Genomic DNA, 19,855 nt, shown 5'->3' with positions numbered 1-19,855 from the left:
TTTCAGCTTCCACCTTCTGTGAGGATGTGCTCACTTCTCTACCATGTTGAATATCTTTGGACTCCTTTCGGACATTTGAAGTTGTCATAGGATTGTGGTTCAAGCTTCGTAGTTTCACTGCATCGGTGACATCATGGCTGATGACCAGTCCCCTTAATGAGGTCAGTCTATCTTGCAGCCTCTCTGAACAACCATAAACACACACACAACCATTCAAATCACAGGGGCATCAGACAGACATAAGCAAAACTCTGCTCAGCAACTTAATAAGTCCTTTATTTGCAATGCTCCATTACCTCATCTTTCCAGTTTCCAATGCAAAAGAAGCAATAATTTCTTAAATAAAGAAAGCAAAAAAAATATTTACAAAATTCCACAATTAATAATCAATGGATTATCTAAAGCACCTCTCTGCATCTGGACAACTGCGGTTTCTGTTGGAAAAGTATACACTGCAATTACATCAGCAATTTATCGTTTCTGAAAAATAAAACTGAAAAAAACGTTTTTTTTAATTATTATATATTTACAGAACGCTCCTGAAATAAGTTTCCACTTAAAGTAGAAAAGGCTTTCGGATCATTTCTGTGTTGTTGTTTTTTTTTTCTTTTTTGTAACTTTATATATTTTCATCAAGTCAATTTTCTGTCGATTTCAAGTTTTACCGGTGATTGGGTCATTAAGTGTCCTCTACGACAGCTCAGGTTTAAGTATAGAAGAGGTAAAGATGAAGAGTCAGTCAGTGTGGTTCACTACTGGGGATGGGAGAGGATGGCTTAGAGGAAGCATTAAGACCACCCCTAAGTAGTCAAAGGTCAACACCAATCCGTGTTTCTGCCCTCCCTAAATTCATGTTGGGGAAACAGGAAGAGAAAATAGACAACCTTTGCATTTAAAACTCCATCCATGAAATTAAGATTAGTTCATGTACATTTTTTTTTTCCTAATCGACGTTTCGTCCACTGTATCATTAATAGAAACACACTTCAGTCATGCTGCACACTCCAGTAAGGGACAAAGACATAAGAGCCGAGTTTGGATTGAACACACATTATGGCATGACGATACCCACGTATCAGGGAACCCACTACACCACGTGGTTTTACTCTTGCAGATCAGATAGGATGTCAGGCATTATAATTATCTAGAACCATAAAAAAAAAAAAAGCAGCCTGTTGGTTTTTGTGAGAAAAAGCGTTTTGTAGTAACGTGGGATACCTCACACCTCGTTAACAAGCAATCCTGCTGCATCAGCTTCAAGTTTATTTGATGAGGACACTTGCTGTGACAAGCAGGTGGGGAAATAATGAGGAAGCAAGAGAGGGAGGGGTAGAGAGAAATGATTGTTTTCTGAGTCCATCCCTCAAAAGAAAAGAAAAAAAAAAGAATAAAGATTTATCCTCATTGAGGATTGATTTGAGTCTGCCTCTCTGGCAACATTGTCTGTGACTCTCTGCAGCCGCCTGCAGAGCCCCCCCCCCCCCGCCTTGAGGGGGGGGGGGGGGGGGGGGGGGGGGGGGGGGGGGGGGGGGGGGCGGCAGCTTTCAGTTCAGTCTTTTATTCCTTGTCGGACTCCTCCTCGGCCTCGCGGAGCCAGGTGAAGAAGGCGGTGACTGATTTCAAGGCCACACCTTTGCCCGTTTGCTCCGCGAGGTCTTTGCTGGTTTCCCATTTGTAGAAGGCCTCCTCTTTAATGACGTCCTCGTCGTACAAGGCGTCGAAGAACATCCGCAGCAGGTCTATGGAGACGGGATACAGAGGTCAGTATTGATCTGGCATTGAATGCAATGAGAAACAGTTTGCGGAGGAGGAGGAGGAGGAGGAGGAGGAGGAAAAGGTTTGTGTCGCTTGTTTGGCGATAATAAAACAAGATAATGTTTGCGACGGTCGTTTGTTAATGAACGTCAATAACAGTCAGAACCTGAAAGGTATGTGACCAACGTCACAGGGATACTGCATGGCAAGGCATCTGTTATTTTGTCCACCTCGGTGCGTTTAGCCCCAGCACATTACTGCTGGCCCCGCTCCCATTAGATTAATACTCACTCGCTGGCTGCTCCATGTGCACCATCAGAGCCTGGAGGGCGTAGAGGGCCTGCAGCTCTTTCTGCTCATCAGACAGGTATCTCTGCAGCAGACTGGCCCTCTGGTTGATCTGCCGTGCATCCACCCTGTACGGGCTGTCACCTGAAACAAGGAGAGGCAAACTCAAGAGACTGGGGCCGACCGTCTTGTATCACATGTTGCGATGGTACGATTAATCATCACGGAACATCGATGTATCGGTAACACTAAAACATGTTAAACATGAAGAACTCATACCGCCGCTGTGAGAAGAACAGGCCAACAGCGGGGACTAACACACAAAGACACATTTCTGCCAACAGCCTTAACTCCTACATGCCGCATTGGTCATACTTACATATGATGGCAGACTGACACACTGACGTCATCAATTCTCGTACAAACTGGTTGGAAGCGGCTTGCTCCTCGTCCAAGTTAGCCTGAAAAAAAAAGAACAAAAGAGTTGAACAGGGGAAACTTCAAAGACTCCTGTAACTTTGATATGGAATACAACACATGGAACCACATGGAATATTCATGTCTGAACTAGAACATGAGCCACACCACCGGTACGTGTAACACACCTCAGCCCAGTCTCTGATGCGCTGGTTGTTGGCCTTGTCCTGGAAGAGTCTCTCCATCTGTTTGCTGAGCTCCTCTCCAGTGAGGATCTTCTTCTCGTCAACTTCCTTTGACTCCAACTCCTCTCCTGTGGTGAACTCCACTTTCTAAATCACGCAACAAACAAAGAAAAGTAACGATAGTCTTATAAGTGATCTGTTCATAGGTTTGTTGGCTTTTTTAGTAATTTGTGTTTCACCGTCTTGAACTACTTCAGCCTACAGACCTGCTCAGTGACGAACTTGTTGACGTCTTCATCTTCGGGCAAGAAATCGCTCCAATTCAGGCCTCCCTCGGTCCACATTGCCCCGACCTTCTTCGGGGTCTGACGGGTGGTAAAAACATTAAATCCAATGAGTAATGAAATGAAACAGATGTGAACGTTTGCACTCAAAATGGACAAGCCTCATCAAGCGGATAGATTTATGGGAGACGTACCATTTCTTTGCAGAGCAACTTGAGGATCTGCACCAGCAGCACGCCGGCCTGCCCCAGAGGCACGAGAGGCTTGGAGATCTCCCTGAAGACACAACACACACACACACGCTGAATTATGCTCCAGACTTTCCATGAACTATTCTATCACTCAGTTGTTTCATGCGTTACTAAAACCACAATCATACTCAACGCTAAGAAATAAAGTAATATAAAAAATATGTAATTTATGGTGAGAACAATGGGTCAGCTCACCTGAAGATCTGTCCCATAGGGATGCCTCCCTCATGGAGCATGGGGGTGATGAGTTCAGCCAGGTAGAGCCAGATGTGAGGTATATCTATGGCCATGTCTTCCGCAGCCTCCAGGGTCTCTTCTAGCCTACAGACCCAGAAAACACACAGCACTCAATCTCACTTGACACACATAAGTTACATTTTCTCAGTCCGTAAGGAGTAAATCGGAATGCACTAGAGGGTGAAAAACCGTTTCAGACATAATCCCTTAAAGCTCACCCTTTGTAGTAGTGCTCTGAGGGCAATATCCCAGCCTTGACCAGGTGGTGCAGCAACAGGCCCGCGCGCTCTCTAGCAATGGTGCTGCGCTCCAGCGTCGACTCCACGCCGTTCCGCACAAACACATAGAGCTGCGAGGCACTGTCGAGTTCTGTCACGCACTGCAACGCCTCCTACAGCGGGAGGAAGAGGACGCACAACATGTTGGCCGTCAGAGCGGATTCAGATTCCAAGCATTTTGCTGGTGAAGCCTGATAATGAGCATACGTTTAAGTAAAATTCACTGTGTTGAATGAGAGTTTAGGCGGCGTCGTGTTTGTACCTTCATGTCATTAAGGTGAAGGTATTCTTCAATGATGGCGCTCGACTTCTTCTCCAACTCCTCTTCACTCAAGGCAGGTTTTGGAAGAGACGGTGGGGGAGTTGGAGCGCCCTCACGCTCAACTGCAGAGGAAAAAACGTCACAATAAGAGTTAAATAGTATTCAAATCTCTGTGCGTACACAGCCTTTCCTCCATCTTTATACCATTATATCCATATCAAATCTTCACTTTTGCTCAGTGGGTTTTTCACCTGGGAGATCTTTGCTTGGAGCCCTGTCCCGGCTTCCTTGATCTCGGCTTCCTCGGTCCCGGCTTCCTTGATCTCGGCTTCCTCGGTCCCGGCTTCCTTGATCTCTGTTTCCTCGGTCCCGGCTTCCTTGATCTCTGTTTCCTCGGTCCCGGCTTCCTTGATCTCGGTTTCCTCTGTCCCGGCTTCCTTGATCTCGGTTTCCTCTGTCCCGGCTTCCTTGATCTCGGTTTCCTCTGTCCCGGCTGCCTCGATCTCGGCTTCCTCTGTCCCTATCGTCGGTCATGCTGGCCACGCGACGCACAGGCTCAGTTAAGGCCCGGAGGTCGCCGGTCCTCCCGCCGCGCTCCTGAGACTCTCTGCTGAAGCTTCTCTTGGTGATTTGGTTTGGGGTGCTCCGGCCGTCACGGCCCTCTCGTCCCTCGCTGCGATCAAACTGATCCCGGTCACCCTTTTCTCCGTCGCCACCACGCTCGCGGCTGGAGCTCGACCTAAAAGGTTGCAAGTGACACAAAAAGGTCCACATTTACCACAATGCTGCGCATTCCAATCTAATCATAAACTGGTTGCTCTCGGGTGAAGATAAAGAAGACAATAGGGGCAAAGCACAAGGACAAGACATTTTAGTTGATGTTGAAATATCCGTAGCTAAATACCTCTGAGGAGCTCTGCGATCAGAGTCAGTTGAAGCCGACACCGAACCGGACTGTTGCAGGGCTGAGAAGCGATTGACGGTGCTGGTAGCTGGACGACCAGTGTCTAAAAAAGGAACAGGAAAGATTAACTCTCCAACCACTAAAACAGCTTAAAAGTAAACTTCTTATTCATTTTAAAAAGGTGTTTTACCTGGCTCTCCTCCGCTTGCTGGTTTGGCTCCAGTTCCTCCACTGCTGCCTTTGCCCCAGCTGCCCCACATGCCTTTTCCCCCCGGAGCCAACAGTGTATTGTTGAAGTCCAGAGAACCAGGCTGAAGGGAAACACACAAGTTACATCAACACACAAGTTACATACACATTAAGACAGTTTAATTGTAAAGGCTTGTGACTCGGCAGAATAAGTGTGAGACGGGGAGTGATTTCTTACAGTGCACCCCAAAACAAAAACACTATATTGGACAATACTAACAAGCGTCAGTGAAAACCTGAAGCTGGGTACAAAATAAATAAATCAAGTGAAAACTTCCGTGTTAGACTTGGATGTTACCTTTGTGATCTTGCTGAGGCGGGTGGTGTCGATGGGTCTGTTCTTGGAGATGGGCACCGTGTTCCAGCCCTCATCCTGAGGCTGGCTATTCCGGCCGCCTCCTTGTGTGTGAGAGCCACGGCCCCCCATGTTCCCTCCCATCCTACCGCCACCACCACCGCCGCCTCCTCCTCCGCCTCCTCCTCCTCCGCCCTTGGACAGAAGCTGCTGCTGGACTTTGATGTGTTCCCTGTGCTCCTCCAGCTCTGCGTCCTTGTGGATCTGTTCGATCGTTTTAGGACCCTGCTCTCCTCTACGAGGCACCCAGTTGCACTGTCGATCAGAGATGGAAGATGGTTATTAAACGGTCTGTAACCGCTCCGACGCACGTCCTTAATGTCTACATTCATGGCTCCCACGCGACTCATAATCCCCCGTGGATTACACCACGCGCAGTATCAAACAATTCTGCTCATTCAGGAATATTTCTAAGCATTAGTCACCACCATAAATGCCTGATATTGGCTCTTTATTACAATATCCCGTTAATATTTACCCTTCTTAGGTCTATGACGTCTTGTAGCATGAAGCGGATTCTGGATGAGGTCTTTTTCTCTTTGATGATCTTGTCCATCTGGTTGAAATACTGATCCATACGAGGCTAACGGGGAAACAGACGTAAAGTTAGCTTTTATGAATCATGAATACAAACAAGAAGTCATTCCCGGAGGCTGAATGTGGTACATTTTTGCGTGTTCACGCTTTACTTACCTTGGCCTTCTCAAAGTCCAGGTCTTTGCCAATTGTGGAGAGCAGCCTGCAGAGACACTCCAGAGACTCTTCATCGTGGTTCTTCAGTAGTTTCACTACACAGTCGTGCATGATGGCCTCCGTCAGCATCTTCAGCTTGAAGAGCTCCCCAATGAACTTTATATTACCCAGTGACCGGCGGCGGGCCTGGTCTCTGGAGCTCTGCAGCTCCACCCTCAAGCGCTCCCGCTCCTCTCCCTAAGGGCAGACACGAGACCAGTTTAGTCGAAAACACAACACTGTGGTGGCTGCGACGGCGACGGTAAAAAAAAAGAGCTCATGTCTTACTTCTTTGGCAGCCTCTAATTCTTTTTGCTTCCTCTCAAAGATTTCGTCATCGTCCTGGTCCTTCTCAAACTCTTTCTGGCAGCGGTTGAGCAGCAGTTTGCGGAAGTTCACAAAAATGCCTGGCTTGTCTGAGGTGGGGACTTTCAACTGGAGGAGGAAAACATCGAGTACAATTTAACATTTTGATATCGCTGATGATTATATGGCTTCAAAACTAGACTATAAACATGTGATTATAAAAACAAATGGAGTGTGCTTCATCAGTGACTTACCCCCATAAGGCAGCGGCACATGTTGGCGTAGGCCACGGAGAAGTTGGGCTCTGAGATGGCCTTCTCAAAGATAAGGTCAATGGTTCCCTTCAGCCTGTCCTCTGTGTCGATCGTCAGGTCCGTCACCTGTTTCATCAGCTCCTGAAACTTCTGAGGGGTCAGCTTGTTGAGGATACTGCGCAGACGCTTGAACAGCTCCTTAGTCTTGGCCTGTTCGGGATCGTCGTCTTCGACTTCGGGTTCCTCCGCGCCGCGGCCTCGAGTGGACTTCTTCCCCGTGGGCTTCCAGGCCTTCTCGGCCTTGTTGAGCTGCACGTCGTCGCCGAGGGACATGCTGCTGAGGATGATTTTCCTCGGCTCTTTCCTCTGACCCTGCTGGGAGCGACGTGGGCCAGGCGGCTAAAAAAAGGAAGGAGAGGGATGCACATTTAGAAAATAAATCTTCTACAACAAAATGTACCTCCTTTGTTGTGAAGCCCCTAAATAAGATCTGGTGCGATCAATTACCTTCAGAGGTCACATCATTAGTTAAATAAAGTCCACCAGTGTGCAAGTGTCACATGATCAGTCGCTTAATCTAAACATTAAGTCCGTTAGTTAAAAATGTAAATATGGCAGCAAAGAGAACAGGGGCCAGCAAAAAACAATCGCACATATAAAGAAAATAAGTTGGGAGTTTGACTAAGGTCATGTGGGATTTAATGGAGCTTCAGAGGATCACGTGACAGATCATGTGAACAATTTTGACTATTCTGTTTAGGACCATTACAATAAAATCCAAATAAAAATCCATTTTAATGTCCAGGTCGAAATGCAAAATAGGAAAAATGACAAGAGGGGTGAATGCTTTTGCAAGGCACAAAACAAGGAATTATTGTTATTGCCATAATCAAAAGGGTCAAGAATTATCCTTTCATAAAAAAAAAAACACCCTAAAAAGAGAAGAATTTTCCTCACCGGGCCACGTGGTCCTCCCACCGATCTGCTCCCGAGGTTCCCCAAATACGAGGGAGTAAAATCAGGACCAACATTCATAATTCGAGCTGGGTCAGGAGGCCGCATTGGAGTCTTGTTCGCCTGGAGTTAAAGAGGAAAGATTACCAGTTAGTCCATACAAAAATTCAATAAACATTGACAAGACAAGATGGACGTCAAGTTTCCTCATCCATCATCATCATCATCACCACCATGGTATATTGAAAAAACGAGTTACGCTAATGAGATCAACAGTTAAGTAAAATGCTTAACAAAAACTTCCATGCAGCTTCTATCTCAATATATGATTTTTCCTTAATGTCCCACATGAATGACATTACCTTATCCAGGACCACGTCACTGATGGTCGGCAGTCCATCGGGTTTGTGCATACTGGCACCGATGAACTGGAAGCCCAGGAGGAACTCCCTGTCGTACCGCTTCTTGTCTTCTGGGTCTATCGGCTTCCATTGCTCTGAAAAAAGGTACCAGACATGTTTGTTATATACAGGACTGTCTCAGAAAATTTGAATATTGTGATAAAGTTCTTTATTTTGTGTAATGCAATTAAAAAAACAAAAATGTCATGCATTCTGGATTCATTACAAATCAACTGAAATATTGCAAGCCTTTTATTCTTTTAATATTGCTGATTATGGCTTACAGCTTAAGAAAACTCAAATATCCTATCTCTAAATATTAGAATATCATGAAAAAGTATACTAGTAGGGTATTCAACTAATCACTTGAATCGTCTAACTCGAAACACCTGCAAGGGTTTCCTGAGCCTTGAAAAACACTCATCTTGGTTCAGTAAACTAAATCACACGTATGGGGATTATCACAATATTCTAATTTTCTGAGACAGTCCTGTATATCTATTTAGTTTTTTTATGCACCTCTTTATTTGGATTTTTGTGTGCATAAAAACCATAGCTACAGGTGTACATCAAAACAGCAGGAGCGACTGACCGTTGCATTTCTGAAATCACAACATACCTTCTTTGTACTGGTATTTCTGGTCAGTTGGCTCAGGTGTGGCTTTAGGTCCCGGGTTCTGCTTGTCCTCTTTCTCCTCCCAGGTCTCATCGGGAACCTCGGCGGGAGGTTTAGGTGGAGCAACAGGGGCGGGGTCGGCCTGAGTGGACGAGGGTTCAGGGGCAGGCTTGGCTTCTTGCTCCTGAGGCACAAAAACAAAAAGAGATGAAGAAGTTATTATGATAACCCAGTTACCCGTCAGAGAGCGCAGTGTTTGTTTTGGTGTTAAGTATCCTAAAAAACATTATTGATACAGCTGAAACTGCTGAGACACTTGAACACCGTGACCTCGTGTTAATTTCATGTTGTCATCTGGACCGTTACACACCTCTGTGAAGGCATCCAGGAGGTCTCCAATGGCCTCCTTCTTGTTCAACTCCTTCATGTTCTTCCTCTTTTTTGGCACAGACGTTGCAGCTTCAAGACAAGGACACGGTGTTGACATTAGAATCCAGCACAACTCATATGACGATCAGAAATGCAAGCCAGGAATCCACTCCACCTACCTTGCATAGTGGACTCCTCTGTAGGACAGCTGACAGAGGCGGGAGGGGCATCCTCGTTTTTCTCCTCCTTCTCCTCGTCTTTTTTCTCCTCCTCTTCCTCTTCTTCTTCTTCTTCTTCCTCCTCCTCCTCCTCCTTCTCCTCTTCCGCTGCCTCCTTCGCCTCCTCCTCCTCCTCCTCCTCCTCCTCCTCCTCTTCCTCCTCCTCCTCTGCCACCACTTCCTCCTCCTGCTCCTCCTCTTCCTCCTCCACCTCCGGGGCAGGCATTGAAATTTTAGCAACAGGTATGGATTCTTGAGATTGTGAAGCGTCCGGCTTGTCAAGGGGCGTAGTGTCTAAAAATGCCACGTCCTCAGACAGTTCCTCGGACACTTCCTCTGTGTCCTGGGGAAGGCCGTTGGAGAGAAGAGGCTCTGCCGCTTCAGCCGGCGTGGGTTCAGGTTCAGAGCTCGGGGCGGTGGTGGTCTGGGTCTGTGGAGCAGCAGGTTCCTGCGCAGAGGGTGGAGGCGGAGACACTTTAGTTTCTGTCTTCATAGTCGTCTCTGCTTTCGTCTCTTTAACGGGAGAAACTGTTGTAGCAACTGCAACTGCGGGCTCCAATTTAGCGCTGGCCACCTGCTCCTCTTTCTCCAATTCCTTCACTTCCTCCGTTTTGGGTGCCTTCTCAGCTGGAGCTGGGGCAGCCTGTGGTTCTTCCATTTTGACAGGCGCCTCTTGTGCTGCCAACGATGCCGAAGGGCCGACAGGAGCGTCGACCGTGTCACCAACTTTAGTATCGACTGTATTTTCTGCCTCAGCAGGAGTAGTAGTAGTAGTAGATGCTGCTGCTGCTGCTGCTGCTGCTGCTGCAGGGAGGGGAGAGGGACACTGCAGGTCCTCATTCAAAGGGGATGGCACCTCAGCAGCAGCTGTAGGGGCCACAGATTGTGCGGCTGACTCAGCAGGCGGTGTCATCTGGTGGTCCGTTTCCTGTTTGGCCTCCTCCACAGGCTCTGTATTCGCTGTGGCAGGAGGTGGTGGGGTTTCAGCGCTAGCAGGGGGCTCAGTGTTTTCATCTGGTGAATGAAACGCATAAAATAATCACAATAAGGAATATGTGGAATACAGGCATCTTTTAATTCTTAAGTAAACCAAAAGTGAGACACTGTACTCACCTCTTCTAGTCACTGTAGTGGCCGGCTGTGGTACTTCACCATTGGTCTGTGCAGGACTTGCATCTGATGCGGAGGCCTACAGTCACAAAACAGTGTTTTTTTAGGTCTGATACACAGATATACAACCATTTTATCAATTAGAGCCATGAGTTTAATGTAGTCATTAAATAACTGTCAATTTCACTCAAAACTGCTTCAAAGACGTGCTGATTGAGCATTACGTATTGTCCTTTGTGTTGCATTTTGTTTTTGTCACTTGAGGCAAAATAACCTGAAAATATAACCACAGCTCAAAACACCAGTGCACATTTGTGTGCATTTGCTCAGTGCTAGATGTATGCTGTGCTGATGACAGGATGTTAGCACACATGAAAACATGCAATCACCTCAATGAAAAATGAATAATTTGGGAGCAGGTGTATAAAGAATATCTAAGCGCTGACAATGTGTCTGTTGTTCATACGAACCAACCATATGGAATTTCTTTTCTTCTAAATCAGTGTTCTTATGTGTAATTAAATAGTATTTATTAGTACATTAAACTGTGAATACATTTTGGTTCCACTTTTGGAAGAATGACTGCACAGTTTGTAGACAAAACAAAAGTCCTGAGATTTTTCTTTAAACAATAAAACCTCTACTTTCCACACAAACGGTACATTTCCGCAGTACAGAACAGCTGATGATTTAGATTTCTAAAACAAGAAAAAACTATACCTTTATCCCAGAATAACACAAACATAAGTCATTAGTTTAAGACTTACAATCGATTCTGCCTTTAACCTTGGACACGACCATGCTCCCCTCAAATGAGTGGAGAAAAACGAGTCTCCCCAGAAGGCTTCTTACCTGTGGGGGAGTCGGTGTGGTGGTGGACCTTCCACCTGACATGATCTCCTCTGTGATATCACGCCCGCCCTGGTTGGGGTCTCGTATCCTTATCTATAAGGAGACAGGGGAAATATTGGGTTAGGTTTCCACGAAACACGTGTCCGACATCAGAATACAGACGGTATGTACGGATGCAGTCACTTCGGATCTATAGCCGCCACCCATCATGATAAATACTATTGTTATTTTCAGGTAAAAGGGAAAGTTCCACACTGAACAAACAATACTCCTTTCTGTCTATTCAAATTTTTTTTTTGACCTCAGACAAGAGGCGGGCTGCCCTTTTGTTGCAACACACTACCGGTTTGCGTTCCCTCTTTGGTTGCCCTTGTGACTGCGCCGGTGGTTGCTGAGGAGGCGGGGCTTGCTGCTGTTGCTGGGCGGGGTTGATCATGACCGGTGCCGGCTGGACAGACGGGGAGTACTGCGGCTGAGCTGGATAGTATGCTCCTGCTGTAATAGTAGAATGAAACAACAAAACAAAAAAATGTATGAAAAGAAAATACTTAAAAGTCCCAGCTTCACACTAAAACAACCGTCCATCCAGGAGATCTGTATCCCGTAGCTTTGACCAAAAATTATATATTCAACATGTTTTTCTGAAACACCGCAAGGCCATTTGATGGTGTAGGTCATACTCATTTTTTTAAACCTTAACAGAGGATAAAAATTTAAAAACACATGTTGCAATAACGGAGTGAAGAGTCCTATAGGAAAATTAAACCACAAATCCACACAAAGCTTTTACCAGACTGAAGGTTGGACAGAAGCAGCCTGTTTAAGTGCCGCCTATTGAACGAACACAGACAACAGTACTTGCTATCTTATGATTATAAATCAAGAAACTTACAATCCATGATTTCTTTTCGCAGTGATCCTATGAAATAAAAAAAGCTGAAGTATATGAAATTGTTGAAGTGGAAATTCTGGCCCAGCTAGCAGGAAATCTGCAGACAGACTTTACAGCTCACCGTCGGCCCCGTGTAGGCGGGCGGCTGGTCTTTAGCAGTAAATCAGGGCGAGATTGATTTCAGGGGCGAGTGAGTTTTTGCTTTCAGCCTTTATGTTATTGGCTCACTCCTACGACCTGGTTTAACCTACACCGCACTGACACGGTGAGCATGAATTAAGGCGTACTTTCTGGTGGTATGATCATCATTAAGAGGGAAAAACATATATCCAAAATATCATTATCCATGTTGGTAAGGCGAGGGCAAGATATTTATAGTAGAATGAAGAATTTGTATGTATGCGACCTTCACTTTGTAATCATTTGCATAAACAAGTCAAGATGTGCGTTACCCCCAAAAAAAAAAAAGAAGAAAAAAAAAAAAAAAAAAAAGACACATTTACGACGCTATCAGGGACAGGAAGTGCCACAGAGATTGTTGCCACTAAAGCCTGCTGACCAACACACAAGCACACACACTACTCACCAGGGTAGCGCTGGGAGGTGAGAGGAGCACCGTGGAGAGAGAGACGGCCGTTCTCTCGCCCGCCCCCTCTCCCCCCACCACCCCGCCTCTCCCTCGCAGCAAGAGAGGGATCTGAACCAACGCAGCAAACGAGAGGAAGGGAGTGAGGGACGGGAGAGGGAGGAAAGAAGGAGAGAGGGCAGGAAGAGACAGATGCAGAATGAGTTAATGAGAGGATCCAGAGGAAGCAGGGTGTTAAAAAGGTCCCATGAAATGAACAACGTATTCAACGCGTGTCCCTGAATGCATCTTGTTCTTATGTCAACTGTTGGGGTTTTTTTGCACATCTTTCAATAAAAATCATAATTTTTGCAGGAGCGCAGTGGCTCCGGTCTTTGTCCTGGATGCTTTTCATTCAAAATTAAAAATTTGATCTATATTTATATGGACATGCATCCAGCAAAAGAACAAAATTCTTATCTCAAAGTCATTTCATGGAACCCGTTAGGCAGTGTCCGGTGAGACTGCAGATAGAAAGAACACCGAAGGCCAAAGCAGAATCAAGCCAGACCACATGCAACTGGCAGTCCACCACATACAGCAGTGTTTTGACCCAGAAAGTCATTAAAAACACACCAACCAGCGAAGCACAACCACGACACACCCGGCGATACCTTATGGGCAAAGAGGGGCGTGAAACTGGACATGGGCTTCAAACTACATGCTTCAACTTATAATCTCTGTAAAATTCTGGTGTTCAAGATGTCGCCCCTTTTAACCGACTATCCTCCATGTTTATGGTTGTGCTTGGTTGCTGCTAGTCTTGGTCATAAACTCTTACCATACGCAGGGTATTCAGCAGGGCTAGTTCCCGGATAGAAGCCTGCTGTGGCGCTGGCCACAGGATACTGCTGAGTAGGAGGCATGTATGGGGTCCGGTACTGCGGAGACAAAATAAAGAGTCAGAGACGACGACAATAAATGGGACAATTACGTTGGTAGATTGTCCGGTCAATCACAGTCTCCACAGTAACGAACTGTTTTTGCCCTAAAAAAAAGATGAGACCCCTTTTCTAAAACCTGTTTTTGGAAGATAAGAAACTCACATTTGCGTAGCTCGTCTAAATTTGCTTTCAAACGCATCTAATTCTTCATTGTGTGCATCAGTCACATGCTCACACTCTCTCCCATCAGGCTCTTGGAAGCAGACAGATTGAGTTTCTCTGGTGGTTAGCACTTTTCTGCCTTTTTCGAGCTTCCCAATATGACTTTCTGTGACACGGGGAATTCTTGGCTGCTTGACAGATGAGTCGGCCCCCCAATCTGGAAATTGCTTTTGACTCATTTAAATGTGAAATATAATTTCTCCGTGGCAGCAAAAACCAGCTACATGAGCTATCAGGAAACTCCAGTTGGGCTTTCCTAAACAATTTCAAATAACGCTCACTCTGTAGGAGCCATTACTCTCTCCTATTCAAACGGTTGTTAACACGTCTCAGACCTTGACCCCCAGGTGTATTTAAAAGACCATCTTATATTCACGCCAGTACGTTAATATGATGAGCATATAAAATGTGTCATTTCGGCAGGTTACTGGAAAGCCCAGTCGTATGTGTGTCATTTTAACAAATGGGTCATTACTAATGTGAACCAACCTGTCCAGGGGGGATGAAGTATCCCTGAGGGGAGCCAGCAAAAGACAGCTGCTGCTGGGATATCATCATCATCTGGGAGGTGGGCGGGTAGACGTGAGTGGGTCCGACGGGTCGCGGGCCGCTACTCGTCTGTACCCTTGGAGCGCTGGTGGCCATGGCTGGTCGGTTCTGATAGTAACTCTAGAGAACAGACGAGGGAGGAAGAAGGATGAAGGGTTTATCACGGCGCAAGCCAACCTGTTGCTCTGTGTGTGCATTTAGTGTCCTAACTAGGGTGGTGGTCCTAACCCGTGTGTGTGTGTGTGTGTGTGTGTGTGTGTGTGTGTGTGTGTGTGTGTGTGTGTGTGTGTGTGTGTGTGTGTGTGTGTGTGTGTGTGTGTGTGTGTGTGTGTGTGTGTGTGTGTGTGTGTGTGTGTGTGTGTGTGTGTGTGTGTGTGTGTGTGTGTGTGTGTGCGTGCGTGTGCGTCCTGTCACACACATTCCTAACCTCAGCTGGAAGCACGCACAGCAACTGCCAATGTGTACAGCAAGTTCAGTTCTGGGGTTACATCAGAGTCTAAATTGTACTGACTGTCATGTCTCCCTGCTACACCGAGGTTAGCCCAAGGTAAGGGAGCGGCGGGGGGGAGGGGAGAGACGTACGAAGAGAAAAGCCGTTACCTGTAATGCTCTGTATCCACCCTTCAGCCGCGCAACACATGAGCAGAGAGCAAGAGAGGGAGTGAGATTAAGGTGAAAATGAAGACGAGAGACAATGTGGAAGGTTGAGATCACAAGGTTTAAGAAGGAAGAGTATGAGAGGCAGCAGCAAAATATCTCAGCCATGAACAAGTAAGCTCAAACAACCACATGCAAATCTGTACTGGTCGGCAAGTTACATCTCCTACAAGTCCTGCTGGTCCCAGTTTTGAGTTGTTTAAGACTGACTTTGAGGGCAATGAACCTATGTTAGCATGCTGCAGGTAATCAATTTACTTTAACATTGAACAGTTATGTGGTAGGATAAATAAAGAATAAATAAGGCCTTGGTGAACTCCGCTATTAAAACATTGTGATAACTTGAAAAATATGCATTTCTAGAATGAAATATAGAACTCAATGTTACTGGACCTCGGGAAGAGTGACCTCATCTAATAAACACTACAGCGTTCTCATCCAATTGTCCAACATGTGGAACTGAAAGCATGCATTGCATTACACTAAGGAGACAGTGGGGATGTAAGGGAAAGTGAGCGGTGTTAGTACCTGTTGGTGTAAAGTACGGGGGCCTGCAGCAAACTGGGAGGACAGCAGAAGAGAGGAAAGAAGTCAAGATTGACATTCAAGGAGAAACAAGGCAAATAGGCCAAAACACACACACACACAAAGATTTAGCCAAAGCCTTGTAGCAGAAGAAGCCGTGTCAGAAGTCTTTGTGAAAGAGTGGGAATGGGACGGTTCCCGTACAAGGTCAAATATACCACACTTGGGACACTGAATGCAAAAACTTTAGCAGAAAGGGGACAAAAACATGCGATGAACTTTACCTGTCTTGGCTGTGGTGCAGAGTTCATTTGTGGAGGTGGAGGGGTCGCAAAAACAAGAGAGGGGGGCTGGCCAGGACCATAGGCGCCCTTTGAAAGGAGAGAAGGGAGGAAAAATAGATGTTACCAAACCCTTAATCTAACAAAACGACTTAAATTCTACAAGGTCAACTGCTCTCACCTGTGCCAATCCAGGGGATGGGGAAGGGTTAGGGACAGACGTGGGTCCCGTTATAGGCTGTGGTGGTTTGTTCATTTCACGTTCTTTTGTGGTTCTGCATTAGGGTGGCCTTGAGTTGCCAGCCTTTCTGAGGAACAAGAAAAAAGATGAACAATTAGGCATTCATCAAGTGTTACAGAAAGACATTGAGAGGAAAATTGCTTTCGGTTCAAAGTAATTATCGACATATGATAATTGCAATCACACAGGTTAGATATTAGTCAACACAGTAAGACATGAACCTCAAGTGTGGCATCATTCAACCAACAGTGAGGGTGTGGTCTGTGGTTTTGCCCATGATAACGCCACCTCCTCCCAAGAAGGTTGGCTACTTGCATATTGCACGGTAGGATCATCTGCGGATTCCTTGCTCAATCAGATAGCAATGGATTCATGCGTTTTAACATCCACCCAAAACTGACTAGAAAAGGGGTCATGCTGGCTATTATTCAATCTCTTAAAAAACGGGGACTTTACAACAAAAAAAAAACACACATTCCTAAATGATGATGCCTGAACAAAATGTGCCTGCCACCAAATCACTTGGACTAGTCTGGTATCGAGTGAATTTAAGAAAATGGATACCTCAGGTCAAAGTTCATGTACTGTGTTAACAGTGGCTCCCATGCCCCCTGCTCATGCTAGCTACATGTGCACATAGTCCACTCAAATAACGTCACATCGATATCCGTTTCAAAACCGAATGCGGTTTTCTCATGAATATTAATTAGGGCTGTATGTGTGCTGGAATAACAAGACATACTGGACTTAATCAAATCTGATGAGAATCACTAGCAGACGTGTCATCCACCTGCTGCCACAGGAACTGTCGCTAGCTGCTAGCTTACGCCATGCTTCTTTTAGACAGGGCATTAACGTACTAACCTACCATATGGTTCTGTCAGCAGAGATGGCTACCGGTCTTATGAACTGTCATTAAATGTGACAGCTAGTCTCGGAAAATGTCCCCACTGTGTCTTAGTGAAGTTAAAGGACGAAAGGACATTTTACTGGCCCGCTAACAAGGCAGCACTCCCGGCCGAAGCAGGATAGATTCGTTAGCCAACTAGCCGGCTAACACTGACGTTACGTGTCCCACTACCAGAGACATTTTGCATAGTTACGCTACGTGGCTGAACGTTGAGTCCACATTTAACTCTAAAGTACATAGAGCTCAGTTTGATGGTTTTACTGTGCCAAAGGACAACATGTTGACTCATCGACACTCGAGAACAGCAAATAAGCCGGTCCTAGCCATAACGTTGCAACACTTGAAAGCGATTAGGTTACAGTGAAGCTAATGTCGGATAACAGCCCAGCCCTGTCCTGTCCTACGAGGTGGATTTAATTACAGGCCCAGCCAGATCCGCGAGCAGATGAAACCATCAACCTGACATCAAACTTGAGCCAATATCATGATCACAAAACAAATGACATCAGGTTTACTGTCAAACCATTACAATCAACACGTCAGCTCTAAACCGGCGAAAATCGTCTTTAACAAGCGTCAGAGCTAACTAGCGTTAACACACGAAGCATTAGTGGTAACGGTAACCAACTGAAGATTAGCCACGAGAGCGAGGGACCTGTCATTTCAGCTAACGTTAGCCATGCAGCTACAAATAATGCCACAATATTAAAGTACCTACCTTTTCACAAACGTTAAGACATTCCGATGTATTTGATTTCATATATTTTAGCATTGCGGGCAAGATTAGCAAGCTAGCGATGGGCACTGACAGACAGTAGGGCCTGTTCAACCAGCTAGCATTAGCTAGCTAGCCTGAATGCCTTTGACAAAAATGAAGCCAAGCTCGGGTGTACTTCAAGCTATTATTTCTACCGTCAGATGGTTTTATTCTTACCAGGAATCAATACAGAGTATGTTGGGAACTCGGGAAATCAGCCTCTGATCAGTCTTCTGTTACTGAAAGTAGTGGTGTTGTAGTTCCCTTGTCCTTTACTCCAAAAGAAAAGTGATGCCCTTCTTGGCTATTGACTTAGCGAGCTAGCTAGCTGACCGGCAGATGGGGTGAGTGCTACTACTGTCACTTCGGTTTAAATCCCCGGGCGTGCAAAAGTGACAGTGCTCAAAATCAAATAATATAGTACTTCGGGAGCACTACTGACAATTCCGATGGCCCCAAAAAAAGCCTCTGGACCGGAGGTCCATGATCAAGGCGTCGATGGTGACGGATTGCCGGTAAGGTATGTACACAACTGTCGCATCAGGAGGCTCAGAGCGAGGCCATAATGCGATGTTTCTGGTGTATGGAGCCGGTGCGCCTCGAAGTCGCATGGGTAACTTCCGGGAGAATTACATTTTGATGCCGTTTCCTTGGTCATGTGATACAGGAGCTGGAATCAATTCATCAATCCTTGCCTCTTAATCTGCTTTTCAAAGTACAATATTATATATTATATATCACAAACGTACTCATATCATGCATTTTACAAAGCCTGTAGTGGTACTAGTCCAATATTAAGAATTAAGTCATTAACAACCTCAGAGTCGACTGAAATGGACATGTTACCATTTGATTAGTGTTAAAGTCTTTCCTTAATCATATTGTCAAGTATGATGTAGCTAATGAAATACATAAATAAAGATGTTGTACTCTGCTTTTATCTGAGGGCTGCTCATTTGTACCCATGATTAATAATAGACCGGGGGATATTGGCAATACAATTATTTTCATTATCGACTAATCTGACAATTATTTTCTGTATGAATTGCTTAATCGATTTTTTCCCCGTTAAACGTAAGAAAATAGTAAAAATTTAATTTCTCAAAGCTCAAGGTTACATATTGAAATGACTTGTAGTTTCAACAAACAGTAAATATCTCACAAATATTAAATCAACTATTAGATACTTCCCACATCTGAGAAGCTGGAACAATAAAATGTTCCTGATATTTACTTGGAAAATGACAGATGAATTGATTATCAAACAAATTCACTGATTCATTTTCTGAAAATGAGTTTGGGCACGTGTACTACTAAAACTGAATATCAACTCGAATGATTACCTGCACTCTACATAATCTGTAGATGGGCCCTTGTCAAAATGTATATGGTGCCTATTTTTTAATCAAATTGAATTGGATTTAATATCACAAACAGGCGGTCAATAAAGGCCCAAAGTTAATTTTTGCCAAGGGGCCTCATGGCGGGCTTGTTTGGCCATGCCAACATCAGCCAACGAGAATGTGTTTGTCTATTGCATAAGTGTTGACATAAATGATCCAGACGGGCTCCATGTACTTTGAAACTCTCCCAGTAATACACCATGTTCATGTCTGTTAATGACCAGATATCTACATGATTTTTGATTGGGTGGAGCTCTTTTGGAGGCTTTTTAGAGTACCCAAAAAGCTCCATGGCCCATATTATTATAACAGATACCCTTCTCATCCAAAAATATGTTTTTTTTAAATGAATTCATTTCTGAAGTCTGTGTAAATGCAGCTGGAGGTGCAGACGTAATGAAAGGGGCTGCTGGAATGGAAGAATGACTTCACTTACAGGTACAATCGTTACGATTATAATTTTAGTGGTTATTTGGTGATAAGAAAGGTTGTATTGCATCTCTTATACAGTACCAGTTATAATGTTTATCAAGCCCATGCACTTTTTGTATCAGTCCATTTATACCCCAGGAGTGTTTTACAACAAAGCTTTCAAGTTACATTACAGCCAATAAGCCGCAGTATTTGTTCTT

General features: G+C 45.2%; 1 protein-coding gene across 2 annotated transcripts; it reads right to left on the bottom strand.

Moving 5' to 3' along the window:
• Positions 1 to 1,528: 1,528 nt before the first annotated feature.
• Positions 1,529 to 18,391, bottom strand: eif4g1a (eukaryotic translation initiation factor 4 gamma, 1a). 2 transcript variants are annotated; one of them, XM_079172833.1, is made up of 31 exons: positions 17,998 to 18,391; positions 16,094 to 16,220; positions 15,916 to 16,002; positions 15,635 to 15,667; positions 14,390 to 14,569; positions 13,576 to 13,675; positions 11,621 to 11,772; positions 11,278 to 11,370; positions 10,429 to 10,504; positions 9,277 to 10,329; positions 9,099 to 9,187; positions 8,732 to 8,912; positions 8,074 to 8,207; positions 7,715 to 7,834; positions 6,758 to 7,156; positions 6,486 to 6,632; positions 6,159 to 6,395; positions 5,944 to 6,048; positions 5,409 to 5,720; positions 5,052 to 5,172; positions 4,862 to 4,964; positions 4,209 to 4,696; positions 3,958 to 4,079; positions 3,636 to 3,808; positions 3,376 to 3,501; positions 3,124 to 3,205; positions 2,912 to 3,010; positions 2,649 to 2,792; positions 2,423 to 2,504; positions 2,047 to 2,187; positions 1,529 to 1,739 (listed from the first exon to the last, which is right to left on the bottom strand). In XM_079172833.1, the coding sequence occupies exons 2-31, from the start codon at positions 16,166 to 16,168 to the stop codon at positions 1,558 to 1,560; spliced, it is 5,436 nt and encodes a 1,811-aa protein (XP_079028959.1). In that variant the 5' UTR covers positions 16,169 to 16,220; positions 17,998 to 18,391; the 3' UTR covers positions 1,529 to 1,557. The 2 variants fall into 2 exon arrangements, with proteins under 2 accessions (XP_079028959.1, XP_079028960.1); XM_079172834.1 differs by lacking the exon at positions 15,635 to 15,667.
• Positions 18,392 to 19,855: the final 1,464 nt, after the last annotated feature.

This window comes from Pholis gunnellus (assembly GCF_910591455.1).
Source record: "Pholis gunnellus genome assembly, chromosome: 14".
NCBI lineage: Eukaryota > Metazoa > Chordata > Actinopteri > Perciformes > Pholidae > Pholis > Pholis gunnellus.
Note: the sequence above shows the minus strand (reverse complement) of the source record. Positions and strands in the feature narration are given on the sequence as shown.

Excerpts from the sequence above, each read along its gene's own strand:
- eif4g1a (XM_079172833.1), bottom strand. The coding sequence starts at position 16,168 with ATGAACAAACCACCACAGCCTATAACGGGACCCACGTCTGTCCCTAAC. Across the intron at positions 11,371-11,620 it reads CAAAGAGGGAACGCAAACCG|ATAAGGATACGAGACCCCAA; the intron begins GTAGTGTGTTGC and ends GTCTCCTTATAG. Across the intron at positions 7,835-8,073 it reads GTGACGTGGTCCTGGATAAG|GCGAACAAGACTCCAATGCG; the intron begins GTAATGTCATTC and ends CTTTAACTCCAG.